We start from the raw sequence: 16,918 nt of genomic DNA, 5'->3' as shown, positions 1-16,918 counted from the left end.
TGTCTTTTACTGGTCAAATCCACTGGATCCACTTTTCATCAGCTGATTTCCTGCCTGAACGATCCACTTTGTTCCGGACTGATCAGGTTTCAAAGCAGCACAAATAGAACTGATGTGTATTTTAGAAAAGCAGAACGCAGCGATTAGCTGCAAAGGTAGAGCGCGAAGCTTCCGCGTTCAGTGGGTTACAGGGGGCGACCCTAAAGGCTCATTTTCCCAGTTCAGACTGGCTCTTGGAACATTTAAATAGTAAATGAGATGAGATGAGATGAGATGAGATGAGATGAGATGAGATGAGATGAGATGAGATGAGATGAGATGAGATGAGATGAGATGAGATGAGATGAGATGAGATGAGATGAGATGATCCTTTATTAGTCCCCCACTGGGGAAATTCACAGTTTCACAGCAGCCAGGAAAAAATGAAACACAGACGGTAAAATATACAAAAATATATAAAGTGAAATATAAGTAAGGCATTGAAATATCAGGCGTTGCAGCAGTTTACACTATACACGGATCATAAACACATAAGGCATCGGGGTTATTGTCCTCTCAAAGAGACAAGACAGAGATAGGAAGCAAACCAAGCCTTCCCAGATAGCAAGACATGTTTTGCCCAAATTTGGTCCAGATGCAGACGAGATGCAGACCAGATGCAGACCAGATGCGGCCCAGATGTGGTCCAGATGCAGCCCAGATGCAGACCAGATGCAGACCAGATGCAGACCAGATGCAAACCAGATGCAGCCCAGATGTGGTCCAGATGCAGACCAGATGCAGCCCAGATTCAGACCAGATGCAGACCAGATGTGGTCCAGATGCAGACCAGATGCAGCCCAGATGTGGTCCAGATGCAGACCAGATGCAGACCAGATGCAGACCAGATGTGGTCCAGATGCAGACCAGATGCAGACCAGATGTGGTCCAGATGCAGCCCAGATGCAGCCCAGATGTGGTCCAGATGCAGCCCAGATGCAGACCAGATGTGGTCCAGATGCAGCTCAGATGCAGCCCAGATGTGGTCCAGATGCAGCTCAGATGCAGCCCAGATGTGGTCCAGATGCAGACCAGATGCAGACCAGATGTGGTCCAGATGCAGCCCAGATGTGGTCCAGATGCAGCCCAGATGAAGCCCAGATGTGGTCCAGATGCAGACCAGATGCAGCCCAGAAGTGGCAGAAGATGCGGCCCAGATGTGGTCCAGATGAGGTCCACTGTACTGACCAGAAAGCATTGACCAGTGGTGAGCAAAGCAGTCAAAACTCAATCAGGAGACCACCCACAAAGGAACTGCCATAAGGCAGTCTGTATTCTGACCACTTTTGGCCCACAGACATCTTATTGCAATCCATGTTGAGGTCAACATAGCTTACATATGGTCCACAGCTGGCCCACAGGAGGCTTGCCATATTCCAAGCCGGTCTGGTAGCTGATCTGCTCATCTGGCCCACAGCACTCACCAAGGCCGTAACTGAGCCAGGAGTGGCAGAAGATTCGGCCCAATCATGTCTGCTATCTGGGTTATATATCAGTGACAACTAGTGGGTGTATCTATGGGAACCCAGAGAGCCAGTTAGCTTTAGCCTACAAGTCACAATGGGAAGAGAGATCTGAGCTACAGCTACTCTGCTAGATCTAGTTGGTTACATGACATCAAGCCGACTTGTGGAGAATCTCACACTTTCAGACTTTAATGTCACCTTGCTACATGGATACATCTATGCTCAGGAAATGGTTCATTGCTGAATTAACTGTGTACATTTCCAAGAAGCATTATTTCCCCTCATTACGAGTATATTTTTTAGAATTTTCTGTCTGAGAATAAGCACCAGTCTGAACAGATGAAGCAACGTGAGTCATGAAGAAAGGGAGTGCTGGGCGATGCAACGGAAAGCCTTCAGGCACCAGCCGGAACATTTGGAGTGACAGAGATACATAATAAAGCTCATCTTACCTTGAAAAGGTGATATCTCTGCTCCTCTGACATCACCAGCTGATGGCTGTCTGTTACCATAGCGTCCATGTCCTTCAACCAATCCAACAGCTCCTGGTAATCTGCTTCAAACTCCTGCAGACTGAGGACAGCAAGAGATTACGGCGGTGAAGCTGTGTTGTAATTTAATTTGCTTTTTAGTGTTACTCAGTTTTAGTGTGTTACAGTAAGAGTTTTACTCTGTTACTGGTTTTGCATCATTGTAATCTTGTTTTCTTGTTCCATCCTCTGGCAGTGGAATACACATGCATCTTGTTTTGTTGATAACGCATACAGCTAAAAATGCAATGAGAAAGAATGAAATGAGACAGAGTAAGACAGATAAGTATGACTCAGACTGTGAGGGAGCAAAAGTAGAAGACAGAAAGAAAACAGATAGCTTTCCACTAAGATGCAGTTCTGTTTCAACGCGACACTGCTCCCATGTTGCAGAATGATTGTGTTTGCTTTGACAGATTTGTGTGGAACACTGCTCTGGTATTAGTTGCACTATGCTGAAAGATGTTTCATTGGTTTTCTGTTAAATACAGAAGAGAAATTAAATTTCTTGCCCTCACATGTAAAGCTCATAACCTCCACATCCATCAGGGCTGCAACAGTACAGGTAGCCCACGGTATTGTGTGTACCTCAGGGTTTAGGCCTACAGATCTGAATCAAGGCAGTGCATTTTCAAAGTCCTTTCTCTAAACTTTGCTATAGCCACGGAGCGTGAAGATTGTGTGTACACGTGTGCATGTTTGCGCACATGTGTGTGTGTGTTTGTGTGTGAGTGTGTGTGTGTGTGTGTGTGTGTGTGAGCTCCAACCAAGTCCCACTGAGAGGAGTAGGTGGGGCAACAATTGGACATTGACTAGCAGGATGAGCTGTGGCTCAGGAGGAAGAGCAGTCAGCTTGTAACTGGGAAGCTGGGAGTTCAATTCCAGGCTTCCCCTGACTATGTACCAAAGTATCCTTGGGCAAGACACTGAACCCTAAGTTGCCCCAACCCCAATATGCCTATTGTGGTATGAGCATGCATGTAAGTCAATTTGGATAAAGCATCTGCTAAATGACTATAGAATAGAGACAGGAGAGATTGTTGTCCATCCAGCAGTTTGTTCTCTTTTTTAGCATGTGGCTTTAACCAAGAAAAACTCATTCCTAAACATTCCACCATTCCCTCTCTGTTCCTAATCACACAGGAAGCAATGATTCTTCCAAACAATCATCAGGTCGCAGAGTGTTAAGTTACAATCCTTTAGAGTTGGATTGTAAGATTGGGACCCCAGTTGAAAGGTCCCAAAAAAAAGGACCAGTTGGAACTGATATTCTGGAACATTCCCAGGTTTAATGTGTTGAAACTGAAACAAAATTCCTACAAATCCAATTCCATTGGCCTAAACGGGTCTTCCGTGACCAGGATGGACTGGATCAAAAAGACATCAGAGTTCCAAATCAGACCTTTGCTCTCAGACTGTGAGTTCCCTGCTGGTTCCTAGAGGTTCTAATGTACAATGGAAGGTAGAACCTTCACTTAGCATTGTCTGATGGTAGCAAGCTGTATAGCTCTGATTTGCTATCTTGATTTTTTTTTTTTTTTTTACAAACCCTTCTTACATTGATATTAGCTCAAATTAAGTCATTTTTCAGAGGATTTCACGTTGTTTTGGAGGGTGTGCTGAATGGTAAATTTTTCTGCATATTTTACTCTCTCTCAAGACTTGTGTTATGATGAGTCCCTATGGCAATGAAAGACGTGTTTACCATAGGGATCAACTAATTAAACTCTCCCAAATTAGGATTATCAGCAAAAAAAAAAATTTAAAAAAAAAAAAAAAACCGCATCAAATCCCAATGGAGTTTAAAAGAAAGAGAAGAGGATGCAGAGCAGGAGTCAGGCTGAGGAGAAAGCGATGGAGATTTAAGCAATTTCTTCCGACTGTTGTGACAGGTAATGTGAGATCGCTTGCTAAAAAAAACTAATGAGCTCGAGATGCTAACAAGGTCTCAGAAAGAATACAAAGTGCAGTATTATGTGCTTCACCGAGACATGGCTGCATGAACACATCCCTGACTGTAATGTGTCTGTACCAGGCTTTAAAACGGTCCGTGCAGACCGCAGTAGACAACACAGCGGAAAGCTAAAGCCCAACAGACCACACACCCTCCATAAGCCCACTGCTTTCCTGTCACGCCTCCAATCTGTCACCCTGCAGCTCAGTCATGGACCAGAACACAGCTTCATCTCCCTCCACATCAGGACATCCTGAGATCTCCACCTTGTTTGTCTCCTGCAATCAGGTTATGAAGCAACTTGAGAAACTGAACCTGAACCAGACTGCAGGTCCAGATGGTGTCAGTCCCAGAGTTCTCAAGACCTGCTCAAAACAACTATGTCCGATTCTCCAGCACCTTTTCAACACCAGTCTGAGACCAAATAGAGTCCCAGTGCTGTGGAAAACCTCCTGCCTTGTTCCAGTGCCTAAAAAAACACAACCAGCTGAACCAAGTGACTACAGACCAGTTGCCCTGACATCTCACATCATGAAAGTCCTGGAGAAACTCTTACTGGCTCACCTCAACAAGCAAGTAAACACCTTTCAGGACCCATTACAGTTTGCATATCGTAATGGACTTGGGGTTGAAGATGCCATCATATACCTGCTCCAGAGAGCACACTCTCATCTGGACCATTCAGGCAGCACTCTGAGGGTCATGTTCTTTCATTTCTCAAGTGCTTTTAATACCATTCAGCTGCTTTGTTATGGGAGAAGCTCCATAAATTCCAGGTGGATACCTCCACAACCACCTGGATCTATGACTACCTCACAAACAGACCCCAGTTTATGAGACTGAAAGGTTGTGTGTCTCAGATGGAGGTCAGCAGCACTGGTGCACCACAAGGAACTGTACTCTGGCCATTCCTCTTCACTCTGTACACCTCAGACTTCCAGTACAACTCTGAGTCCTGTCATCTGCAGAAATACTCTGATGACTCTGCAGTTGTGGGGTGTATCAGGGATGGACGAGAAGCAAAGTACAGAGAACTGGTCAGTCAGTTTGTTAAAAGGTGCGGTGACAATCATCTCATATTAAATAGCAGCAAAACAAAAGAGATGATTGTTGATTTCAGGAGGAACAAGAATAAACAAAGTACTGTTTCCATCCTGGGAGAGGAGGTGGAGGTGGTGGAGGAATACAAGTATCTTGGAGTTCAGCTGGACAACACTACTGGACTGGAAATGCAACACTGACTACATCTACAAGAAAGGTCAGAGCAGACTGTACTTCTTAAGGAAGCTGAGATGGTTTAACGTCTGCACCAAGATGTTGCATATCTTCTATAAGTCTGTTGTGGAGAGTGCAGTCAGCTTTGCAGCATCTGCTGGGGTAGTAGCATCAGAACCAGAGACTTGAAGAGAATCAACAAACTGATCCAGAAAGCTGCTTCTGTGCTTGGAGTAACTCTGGAGCCGCTGGAGCTGATTGTCCAAAGAAGAATGCTGCACAAGCTGATGAAGATGATGGAGGGTTCTTCACACCCTCTCCACAACACAGTGATGAAACAACAAAGTGTGTTCAGTGAGAGGCTTCTTCAGGTCCGATGCAAGACTGAAAGATACAGAAGATCATTCCTGCCAGCAGCCATCAGCCTCCGGAACAAGACCTCCTCTCTGTTATTTGCAACAATACTGGATTTCCCTTTGGTGGTTAATAAAGTATTTTTCATTTCCTTATCAGACCCCTCTCTGTGGAAGTGGCTCCCAGTTTAGGTGCAGCAAGCAGAACCCCCAGTTATTGGACCCTTTCTCCCAGCATACACCATCTCTACCTTCAAATTAAGACTTGAAGTTGTCATGCCCTGCCTTGTCCTCATTTGGTTTGTCCTCCCTCCCCAGCCACAGCCGATCTGATTATGTTAATGACTTCACCTGTTCTCCATCACCAGCACCCTTTAAAGCCTGCACTTTTCTCCACTGCAGTCACCAGTCCATCATCGTATCCTGTTCTCCTCCTGGACCTTACCTAAAATAAATTTCTTTTGAACCTCAGTCAGTGAGAATCCTCCTCTTCCTCCTCCCTCTTCTTTTCTTGAAACCCCATGACAGAAATAGTTGTTTATGATGAAGACTGTTGTTAGAGATGGATTAATGACTACACTCGTGTCAAATATCACTGGCTACATACTGACTATAACTTACTAAAGCCAGTAAGGAAATTAGGCTCCGCATTTTATCTGTCTTAGGAAATGTAGTAAATGAAAGAGGAGCCCACCACTTTTGCCAGAAATGAAACCCAAGTCCTCCAGACCAAGACCACCTCTTAACCACTTGTTTTACCGCTCCCCCTCTTCCAGTCTACAATCACCATGTGAAGCTAAAAATGAATCCAATGGCAGATGCAATTTGTTTTATTGGTTTTCATTTTCATTAACTGGTCTGCATGAGCGTAGTTATTATGAACTGGACTAATGTGGATCATATAATGGTCTTGTTTTGATCAAGATTGCACTGTGCCTGTAAATGTGCACTAAGATGACCTCATTAATTCATCCTCTACAAAGTTGAACTCTTATTGAGAGAATCAATAGAATCTGGCTCCTGCTGTCAATCTGTCATTGTGTCCTTGAGCAAGGCACTTCATCCTCCCTGCTTTCAGTGCAAGCATCATTGGTGTATGAATACATACAGATGTTTGGTGATGTCAGTGAGGTCTGACTGGTATGAATGAGGAGTGGATGAATACTGGATCCAGTGTAAAGAGATTTTGGTGTCTTCAAAAGAAGAGAAATCTGATCCATCATTGTTGTTGTTATTATTATTACACTGTCCCATCCCCTTTATGTCCCTCCTCACCTCCCTCTTCAGTCTATTTGCTCAACACGGCTTCATCCCACATCCTGTCTCTACAATCCCACATCTCTTTCTGAACTTCTGTAATTCCATCACCCTTCAAATCTTTCACATTATCCTGAATTTACTTTTCTAACTTCCATCTACCTTGTTGGTCATTGTGTCTTTGAAGATGTTTTCTATGTTGTCATTCACTCTGATTCATCCCAACTCTTCCCTCCCACCATCTTCTCCCCCTTTGGCCTTACTCCTCCTCCTCCTCTCACCTTGTCCTCCTCTACACAGCATCACATCCAATATTTATGTTCCTGATACTGGAGCCGATTGCTCAAACACACATTACTGTCAGCCGTTTTGTCAAGGTGTGTGTGTGTTTATTATTTATATATTTGCTGGTTTTCGGTCTCAGTGGGGATCGCAACGTTTCTCAGCATTAGCAGTGAAATTGCTTGGGATTCACTTGTCGCTGGCGACGACACATTGACAGCTATGTCATGCCAAAGCGTTTCGACAATCGCACTCACGAATGGACACAAACACACATTACACATGCAACACGTGCACGTGGCAGCCAACTCAACCACACAATAAGAGACGTTCTCTGAAGCAGCAACAACTCAATCATGCAAATCATACATATATAATAAACACAGATACCACCAGAAAAACACACACACACACACACACCAATATCCAAGAGTAGATCTAAAACACAATAACCTGAAGCCTCTAAAGCGGGGAGAATAATGGATACATTGATTCAATGATCAATGAGCCAACTGGATCAATATTCACTCACAAGCCACTTCATTAGTTCAACCGGTTCAAGTTCCTCTTAACACAAACAGCCAACCAGCCAATCACAAGGCAGAATGTAGTCATTTGAATATGGTGAGGTTGACCTGCTGAAGGTCAAACTGAGCATCAGGATGAGGAAGACAGGAGATTTAAGGTTGTTGGTCTGAGTATTTACTGGGATTTTCACCCACAACCATGTCCAGGGTTTCCAGAGAAGGTCTAAAGAAGAGAAAACATCCAGCTGACCCTGACCTTATTGTCAGAGGTCAGAGGACAATGGACAGACTGGTTGGAGATGATAGAAAGACAACAGGAACCCCAATAAGCACTGGTTCCAGCCACGGTTTGCAGAACATCATCTCTGAACACATCCAGCCTGGAAGCAGATGGTCTCCAGCAGCAGAAGCCCAAACTGGGTTCCCTCCTGTCAGTAAGAACAGGAAACTCAGGCTACAATTCACACAGACTCACCAGGACTGGACAATAGAAGATGGAGAAACATTGCTGGTCTGATGAATTTCCAGTTCAGCTCCACACTCATATGGTAGATCAGAATCTGCTGGAAACATCATGACAACATGGATCCATCCTGCCATCAGGATTAACCGTATCTCCTTCCATGTCCATCCCTTTCTGAGCCTAATGCAGCGTCTTCTGATGGAAACTTCCAGCAGGATGATGCACCATGGCACAAAGCTCACATCATCTCCACCATGATGATGAGTTCACTGTCTGAGGTTTAACAGGAGATTCTCATGGTGATGAGGTGGAACGGGAGATTCTCATGGTGATGAGGTGGAACGGGAGATTCTCATCATGATGTGGTGGAACGGGAGATTCTCATGGTGATGAGGTGGAATGGGAGATTCTCATGGTGATGAGGTGGAACGGGAGATTCTCATGGTGATGAGGTGGAACTGGACATTCTCATGGTGATGTGGTGGAACTGGAGATTCTCATGGTGATGAGGTTTAACGGGAGATTCTCATGGTGATGAGGTGGAATGGGAGATTCTCATGGTGATGAGGTGGAACGGGAGATTCTCATGGTGATGAGGTGGAACGGGAGGTTCTCATGGTGATGAGGTGGAACGGGAGATTCTCATGGTGATGAGGTGGAACTGGACATTCTCATGGTGATGTGGTGGAACTGGAGATTCTCATGGTGATGAGGTTTAACGGGAGATTCTCATGGTGATGAGGAGGAACGGGAGATTCTCATGGTGATGAGGTGGAACGGGAGATTCTCATGGTGATGAGGTGGAACTGGACATTCTCATGGTGATGTGGTGGAACTGGAGATTCTCATGGTGATGAGGTTTAACGGGAGATTCTCATGGTGATGAGGTGGAACGGGAGATTCTCATGGTGATGAGGAGGAACGGGAGATTCTCATGGTGATGAGGTGGAATGGGAGATTCTCATGGTGATGAGGTGGAACGGGAGATTCTCATGGTGATGAGGTGGAACGGAAGATTCTCATGGTGATGAGATGGAATGGGAGATTCTCATGGTGATGAGGTGGAACTGGACATTCTCATGGTGATGTGGTGGAACTGGAGATTCTCATGGTGATGAGGTTTAACGGGAGATTCTCATGGTGATGAGGAGGAACGGGAGATTCTCATGGTGATGAGGTGGAACGGGAGATTCTCATGGTGATGAGGTGGAACTGGACATTCTCATGGTGATGTGGTGGAACTGGAGATTCTCATGGTGATGAGGTTTAACGAGAGATTCTCATGGTGATGAGGTGGAACGGGAGATTCTCATGGTGATGAGGAGGAACGGGAGATTCTCATGGTGATGAGGTGGAATGGGAGATTCTCATGGTGATGAGGTGGAACGGGAGATTCTCATGGTGATGAGGTGGAACGGAAGATTCTCGTGGTGATGAGGTGGAACGGAAGATTCTCATGGTGATGAGATGGAATGGGAGATTCTCATGGTGATGAGATGGAACGGAAGATTCTCATGGTGATGAGGTGGAACGGAAGATTCTCGTGGTGATGAGGTGGAACGGGAGATTCTCATCATGATGAGGTGGAACGGGAGATTCTCATGGTGATGAGGTGGAACGGGAGATTCTCATGGTGATGTGGTGGAACTGGAGATTCTCATGGTGATGAGGTTTAACGGGAGATTCTCATGGTGATGAGGTGGAACGGGAGATTCTCATGGTGGTGAGGAGGAACGGGAGATTCTCATGGTGATGAGGTGGAATGGGAGATTCTCATGGTGATGAGGTGGAACGGAAGATTCTCATGGTGATGAGATGGAATGGGAGATTCTCATGGTGATGAGGTGGAACTGGACATTCTCATGGTGATGTGGTGGAACTGGAGATTCTCATGGTGATGAGGTTTAACGGGAGATTCTCATGGTGATGAGGAGGAACGGGAGATTCTCATGGTGATGAGGTGGAACGGGAGATTCTCATGGTGATGAGGTGGAACTGGACATTCTCATGGTGATGTGGTGGAACTGGAGATTCTCATGGTGATGAGGTTTAACGAGAGATTCTCATGGTGATGAGGTGGAACGGGAGATTCTCATGGTGATGAGGAGGAACGGGAGATTCTCATGGTGATGAGGTGGAATGGGAGATTCTCATGGTGATGAGGTGGAACGGGAGATTGTCATGGTGATGGGGTGGAACGGAAGATTCTCATGGTGATGAGATGGAATGGGAGATTCTCATGGTGATGAGATGGAACGGAAGATTCTCATGGTGATGAGGTGGAACGGAAGATTCTCGTGGTGATGAGGTGGAACGGGAGATTCTCATCATGATGAGGTGGAACGGGAGATTCTCATGGTGATGAGGTGGAACGGGAGATTCTCATGGTGATGAGGTGGAACGGGAGATTCTCATCGTGATTAGGTGGAACGGGAGATTCTCATGGTGATGAGGTGGAACGGGAGATTCTCATGGTGATGAGGTGGAACGGGAGATTCTCATCGTGATGAGGTGGAACGGGAGATTCTCATGGTGATGAGGTGGAACGGGAGATTCTCATGGTGATGAGATGGAACGGGAGATTCTCATGGTCTCATGGCTTTGATCTCTATTGTCATGAATGTTTTTTTGTTCGTTTTTTTTCCAGTTCGATCATTTTAAGGATCCAGGATATCAGATTGTTCAGTTTCAGATTGTTCCTCATTTACATGTCGGACTGAGCTTAGGAAGAGAATCAGATTTAGATATTTTGATTATTTATAATTTCATACCGATGAAAGTGATTGTATTTAATCAGCTGTGAAATTCTCTTGTATTAATCACTCCACCTGAATTGAAACCCCTGGTATCTTTTTGCGATCCAGCAGAATAAGCCGGATTTTTCCCAGGTGGGTATTTCTTTCCTATTCTATTTTAAAAACTCCTCTTTCCTCACCAGCTATCGTAAAAACGAAGCTCCTTCAACTTTTCTAACATCTTTCTGCTCCTACAAGGCTCTCCCCACTCTCTCTTCCAACCTCTAATTTTCATTTCTCTCTATATTGCAAATTATATTTAATAAGAACTAAACAGAGAAGAAGAAAGTAGAGGAAGCAAGCTTTGCTTCCCTCCCCTGAGGCGGTGTTTCTCATTATGCGATGAGCAGAGCGGCCCTTTACTGACTCAGACAGATAAAGCAGATACAACACTTGCACAGATTGTTTTCTCTTGTCGTTTGTCGTTTCTCCACTCCCCCTCCCTTCCTCTCCACTGTTTTCATCTTGTTCTCACACTAATGTTAACTAAATGCTTTGTAAAACAGGATCTCTTGGGGGGTTGATGACGAGGAAACAGACTTATCTGAAAGGAAGGAGCGACGTGGCGCCACTGCGGGGTTGCGCTCCACACCAGGATGGTTACAAAGTGTTTGAAGTGTCAGATTCGCTCTCTGTCACACCGTACTGACGGAGCGCGTGGGAGACTTACGGAGAGTTATTCTGACATCGAGTCACCTGAGGAAATCTGAATTTTAAAAATCTATTATTCATGTCTACCTCGTCATAATTCCAGTCAACACTGGATGTAATAAAAGTGAAGCAGGAATCAAGTACATTCACAGAAATATTTCTGCCAGATACAAAACAAAAAAATAACATTTCACCTCTTCCAAAAGATCATCCACATGCTTCCTGTCAGGTTATTCCGTCCTGCAGGGAACATCCCTGTGTGAACATGTTAGTGCGCGTGTTCATAAGGTTGTTGGTTCATCTCATAGAAGAGTGAATTCACAGTTTATTTAGAGCTGCAAGAAAACTTCATATAAACACAGAGTATCCTGGATAAACCTGGACAAACCTGGATAAACCTGGACAAACCTGGACAAACCACCTGGACAAACCTGGATAAACCTGGACAAACCTGGACAAACCTGGATAAACCTGGACAAACCACCTGGACAAACCTGGATAAACCTGGACAAACCACCTGGATAAACCTGGATAAACCTGGACAAACCACCTGGATAAACCTGGATAAACCTGGACAAACCACCTGGATAAGCCTGGATAAACCTGGATAAACCTGGACAAACCTGGATAAACCTGGACGAACCTGGAAAAACCTGGATAAACCTGGATAAACTTCTTCCTTCTGCAACCACTAAAAGCCAATCTGATGTTCCTACTCGCTTCTCTTTCTTGTCCTCTTCTCTCAGATCAAATCCTCTCGGTGTTTTCGTTAAATCAGACATAATCGTACAAAAAGCCAAACATATTTATTTCTAGTTGAGACGCGGCCGCAACATTATTGTTTCTATTCAGTTCCATTCTGCAGCCACTAGCAGAGATAAACCTGGACAAACCTGGAATAACCTGGATAAACCTGGATAAACCTGGATAAACCTGGACAAACCTGGATAAACCTGGATAAACCTGGAAAAACCTGGATAATCCTGGAAAAACCTGGATAAACCTGCATAAATCTGGACAAACCTGGATAAACCTGGTTAAACCTGGATAAACCTGGACAAACCTGGATAAACCTGGATAAACCTGGAGAAACCTGGACAAACCTGGATAAACCTGGATAAACCTGGACGAACCTGGACAAACCTGGATGAACCTGGAAAAACCTGGACAAACCTGGATAAACCTGGACAAACCTGGATGAAACTGGACGAACCTGGATAAACCTGGAAAAACCTGGACAAACCTGGATAAACCTGGATAAACCTGGACAATCCTGGATAAACCTGGACAAACCTGGATAAACCTGGATAAACCTGGATAAACCTGGATAAACCTGGACGAACCTGGACAAACCTGGATAAACCTGGAAAAACCTGGACAAACCTGGATAAACCTGGACAAACCTGGATGAAACTGGACGAACCTGGATAAACCTGGATAAACCTGGAAAAACCTGGACAAACCTGGATAAACCTGGATAAACCTGGAAAAACCTGGACAAACCTGGATAAACCACCTGGATAAACCTGGACAAACCACCTGGAAAAACCTGGATAAACCTGGACAAACCTGGATAAACCTGGACAAACCACCTGGATAAACCTGGATAAACCTGGACAAACCACCTGGAAAAACCTGGATAAACCACCTGGATAAACCTGGACGAACCTGGATAAACCTGGATAAACCTGGATTCTGCAGCCACTAGCAGCGATTTTATCCAGCGCTGTCTGGTGATGTGATCTCAGCAACACGGTTTACCTGCGACTAGACAGAAACTGCGACATTAAGCCCTCTGCTGCTCCGGGTTATAATGCACTTCATTTATCATTGGAGGTCAAGGTTCAGTCCAGTCAGGTTTACTTTCAATCCAAATTTTTGGCTTCTGCTTTTGCTTTACTCAGGAAAAGTAGGAATGACTTCCTCCAGTTGTTTCTGCTAGAAGCAGACCACCCCTCAGTTTGGGCTGTTTGTATGGACTTTGTGTGTGTGCCCTGCCTTTGCCCAATAAGTCTAATATCACTGTGTTAGCAAGGTATTTATTACTGTATATTTAAAAAAAACTCGATATATCAGAAAAAAAAGAAGGAAGCCGATCCTAAAGATGATAAAACAACTCAATCAAAGGCCTTTCAAGAAAAAAGAGGAAAAGCAGCAGGTAAAATATATAGTAAAATTGAAAGGTGGAAATCATAAAAAGATAAGGCTGAGAAAAGGGAAAAGAAAAGAGAAAGGATGAAGATTAGATCTAAGAGAAAAGTGAGAAGGCAGAAAATGCATAAAACACATAAAGGGAAGGATAAATGAGAATTATAGATGCGTTCAAAGATGCAAAAGAAAAGAAGGAAAAAGGAAGAAAGAAAGAAAAAAGATCACAGATGCTGGTGAGGAAGGAGGATGAGTCGGTAAGAAGGTGGAGGTGACATGAGGAGGTGAGGACAGCAGAGGAGAGGAAGGTGAAGAAATGAAAGGTTGAATGAGCCATATTATCACCTTTCAGTCAAAGACTCTGTTGGATTTATGAGGTGATTCTGAATCTCTTCTTGTCAAATGGATTCATCCAGCACAGACATTTAACACGACACATGAGGAAGATATTCTCTTACTCATCAGTCAAAACTCTGCATGCTCAAATAGAAGGAAGCTGGACTTCTTTTCTATGTTCCTGAAGAAGTTTGACCCCATTCCCAAATAGCAGTGAGGGGCCAAATGCATACAGACCTGCAGGCAGAAACATGCATACACTTTGCTCCTGTTTCCTCTATAAAATCATAAATAACTAGGCTTGTCATTTACAAATATCAAGTTATGAAACCGTGCTCCCAAGGACAGCTTTTCATTTTAAGTACAATGAATATTAAATTTCTTAAATTCATTGCAAAATCTCTCGTTAGATTAAACTGAAGGACAAAAAACATCATCTTATCTAAAAACACCAGGCCAAAAGATTCCTCCTTTATTCACTCTCTTCTAATAACTTTTATAATGATGTCTGTATGATTTTTTATTACTAATATACTTTTTTCCCTCCTCACAACGACCTTTTATCACTTACTTAAATGATCTTTAATGGCTCCCTTCAATGACCTTATATCACCCCCATTTGATGACGTTCTATCACTCCCCACAAAGACCTTTAATCACTCCTTTCTATGAAGTTTTATCACTCTTTATGACCTTTTATCACTCCCTTCCATGTGTCATGATGTGTTTTCTACCTTTAATTTTGGTTTTCTGTTTTAGTTTGTAGTCTTTCCTGTTAAGTTTCTGTTGTGTCTTGTGAGTGCGACATGTGCGACATGTGTCTTCTGATGTTCTCGGCTTCTTCAGAAGTCTTCTGCAAATGTGTTAGAAGCAGAGGTGTAGAAAGTAGAAGTAGAAAGTAGAAGTCCTGTCCGGCAGCTCTTTCCAACCAATCACTAAACCAGGTGAATTTAATTAGCTCGGCTTGACAGCAGGTAGATGAGCCTGTTAGTGAAAACACCTGTTCTAAATGTACAAGTAGAGCCAAAAATATAGCAGGACTTCTACTTTATTTTTACTTCTACTTCATACATCTCTGGTTAGAAGGGACTAGAAGTGAAGACCAAATAGCCTGTCCATGGGGAGCCGATTGTAAGGCTCAGCCCAATTTATACTCCAGGACCAGACGGCGTCCACCCTGCAAATTTGCACAATCACTAGTGATCCACCTGCAAACTGTGGTTCACCCTTTTGTGCAAAAGTCTAGATTGCACATGCAAATTACTACTCGCAAACTTAATACATCCGACCCCTTATGAATTTCTATCACTCCCTCTAAGGACTTTCTACAACTTGCTTTTATGAGCTTTTACCTCTCAATATGTATTTAGCAGAAATAAGCAGAGCTTTTCTGAGCATGAATCATGTGTGTTCAGCAGGAACACTTGGAAAACCTGCAGGACACCAGTCCCTGAGGACCAGGGTTAGGGATCCCTGTGCTAAATGGTTGTAGACTAGAATAGAATAGTATTTCAAATACTAGAGGATTTTAAATGCCAGAGTAAGAATGCAACATGAATTCTCTTATCTGGCTCTAATTTTCACATTGCAGGAGCCGTAGAAATAAGTCATTTTAATGTTTAGGACTATGCTGATGTGTGCACAATTGATTGACACTTGGGTAGTGGGTGTGTCCCTTTGGGTGGGTATTGTGTGGTTACAAATAGTTGCACTCACCTGGGCGCATCACCAGTCTTGGAGGATGTAGGGGTGGGGTGAATTGGGAGTAAAAATTTTGTTGACCACAAAGGGATGTATGTCATGCATCACACTTTCTAGATACTGCTTTTTTTTTTCTTTACATATGGTAAATAATATTGATAGATTTTATTTTAGTGTGATACTGAATACCAACAAAACTTATGAGAATTAAGCTACACCTTAGTGAGTGTCATCAGTTACCTCCCATGTTTAACCTGCCACAATTGATGACAATGGTGGTGTTGGACAGTTATCTGCAAACCCATAAAACTAATTCTGATATCTACATACCTGGATTAAAATTAAGGTCAAAGTTAGTTTTGAAGACATTTAGTGGGGCCAGTGAAGGGTTGTTTATTTGTATTTGTCAACTGGTAGTTGTAACTTTTATTTCACGACAGAAGACAGTGCAGTGGTATGAAAATAAGTTTGAAGTGAGTGTACGTGTTCCTACATTTTGTGTCTGTCTCCGTGATGACGCACCAACAACACAAAGTCTACAAAACACAACATGCACTAGACTCTTAGGGAGCAATTTAAGCTTCATTTCTTATTAACATACACACAACTTGGTGTGTGTTTCATTTTTTGTATGTGCGCAAGTGTCCATGTGTGTGTCCGTGCATGTGCCCTGACTGTGAGTGATAACCAAGGAGGGAGGCTCCTCAAAGCCAGGGATGAAACGCCAACAGGCAGCATGACCAAAGACGAGCTGAGCCTGGCCACACCAGATTACTGCTGTTAACACACATACATCATGTCTGATTGTGTGTTTGTGTGATAACACTTGACTTTGTTTGTGTGTGTGTGTGTGTGTGTGTGTGTGTGTGTGTGTGTGTGTGTGTGTGTGTGTGTGTGTGTGTGTGTGTGTGTGATGTTGCAGTGTTATGTGTGTGTGTGTTGTTTGGATGTGTCTTCTGTCACGATAGACAAAACACCTGAGTAGTTTTGTTTCTTTTCATTATTATTATTATAGTTATTAAGTATTCTGAATTATGCGATTTTGTCTTATTTATGTCCTGCACATTGTGAACGTAAGCCACAAGTCTTACTCAAATACAAAAATACAACAACAAAACTGCTTTTCATGCTTCTGCATAACAAAGTGAATGACAGGAATGGATGGACAGATAGGTGGATGGATGGATGATGGATGGATGGA

At 43.6% G+C, this 16,918-nt stretch overlaps 1 protein-coding gene across 1 annotated transcript in view; it reads right to left on the bottom strand.

Moving 5' to 3' along the window:
• akap6 (A kinase (PRKA) anchor protein 6) overlaps window positions 1–16,918 on the bottom strand; it is a gene marked incomplete at its 5' end in the record, with an annotated part of 238,431 nt that overhangs the window by 103,334 nt on the left and 118,179 nt on the right. The window contains one exon of the mRNA XM_079261663.1: window positions 1,958–2,078. Within this exon, the coding sequence (XP_079117789.1) occupies window positions 1,958–2,078 (121 nt within the window). The remainder of the gene's footprint in view (window positions 1–1,957; window positions 2,079–16,918) is intronic.

This window comes from Telmatherina bonti (assembly GCF_933228915.1).
Source record: "Telmatherina bonti genome assembly, chromosome: 22".
Lineage (NCBI taxonomy): Eukaryota > Metazoa > Chordata > Actinopteri > Atheriniformes > Telmatherinidae > Telmatherina > Telmatherina bonti.
This window is presented reverse-complemented; position numbering and strand designations above follow the sequence as displayed.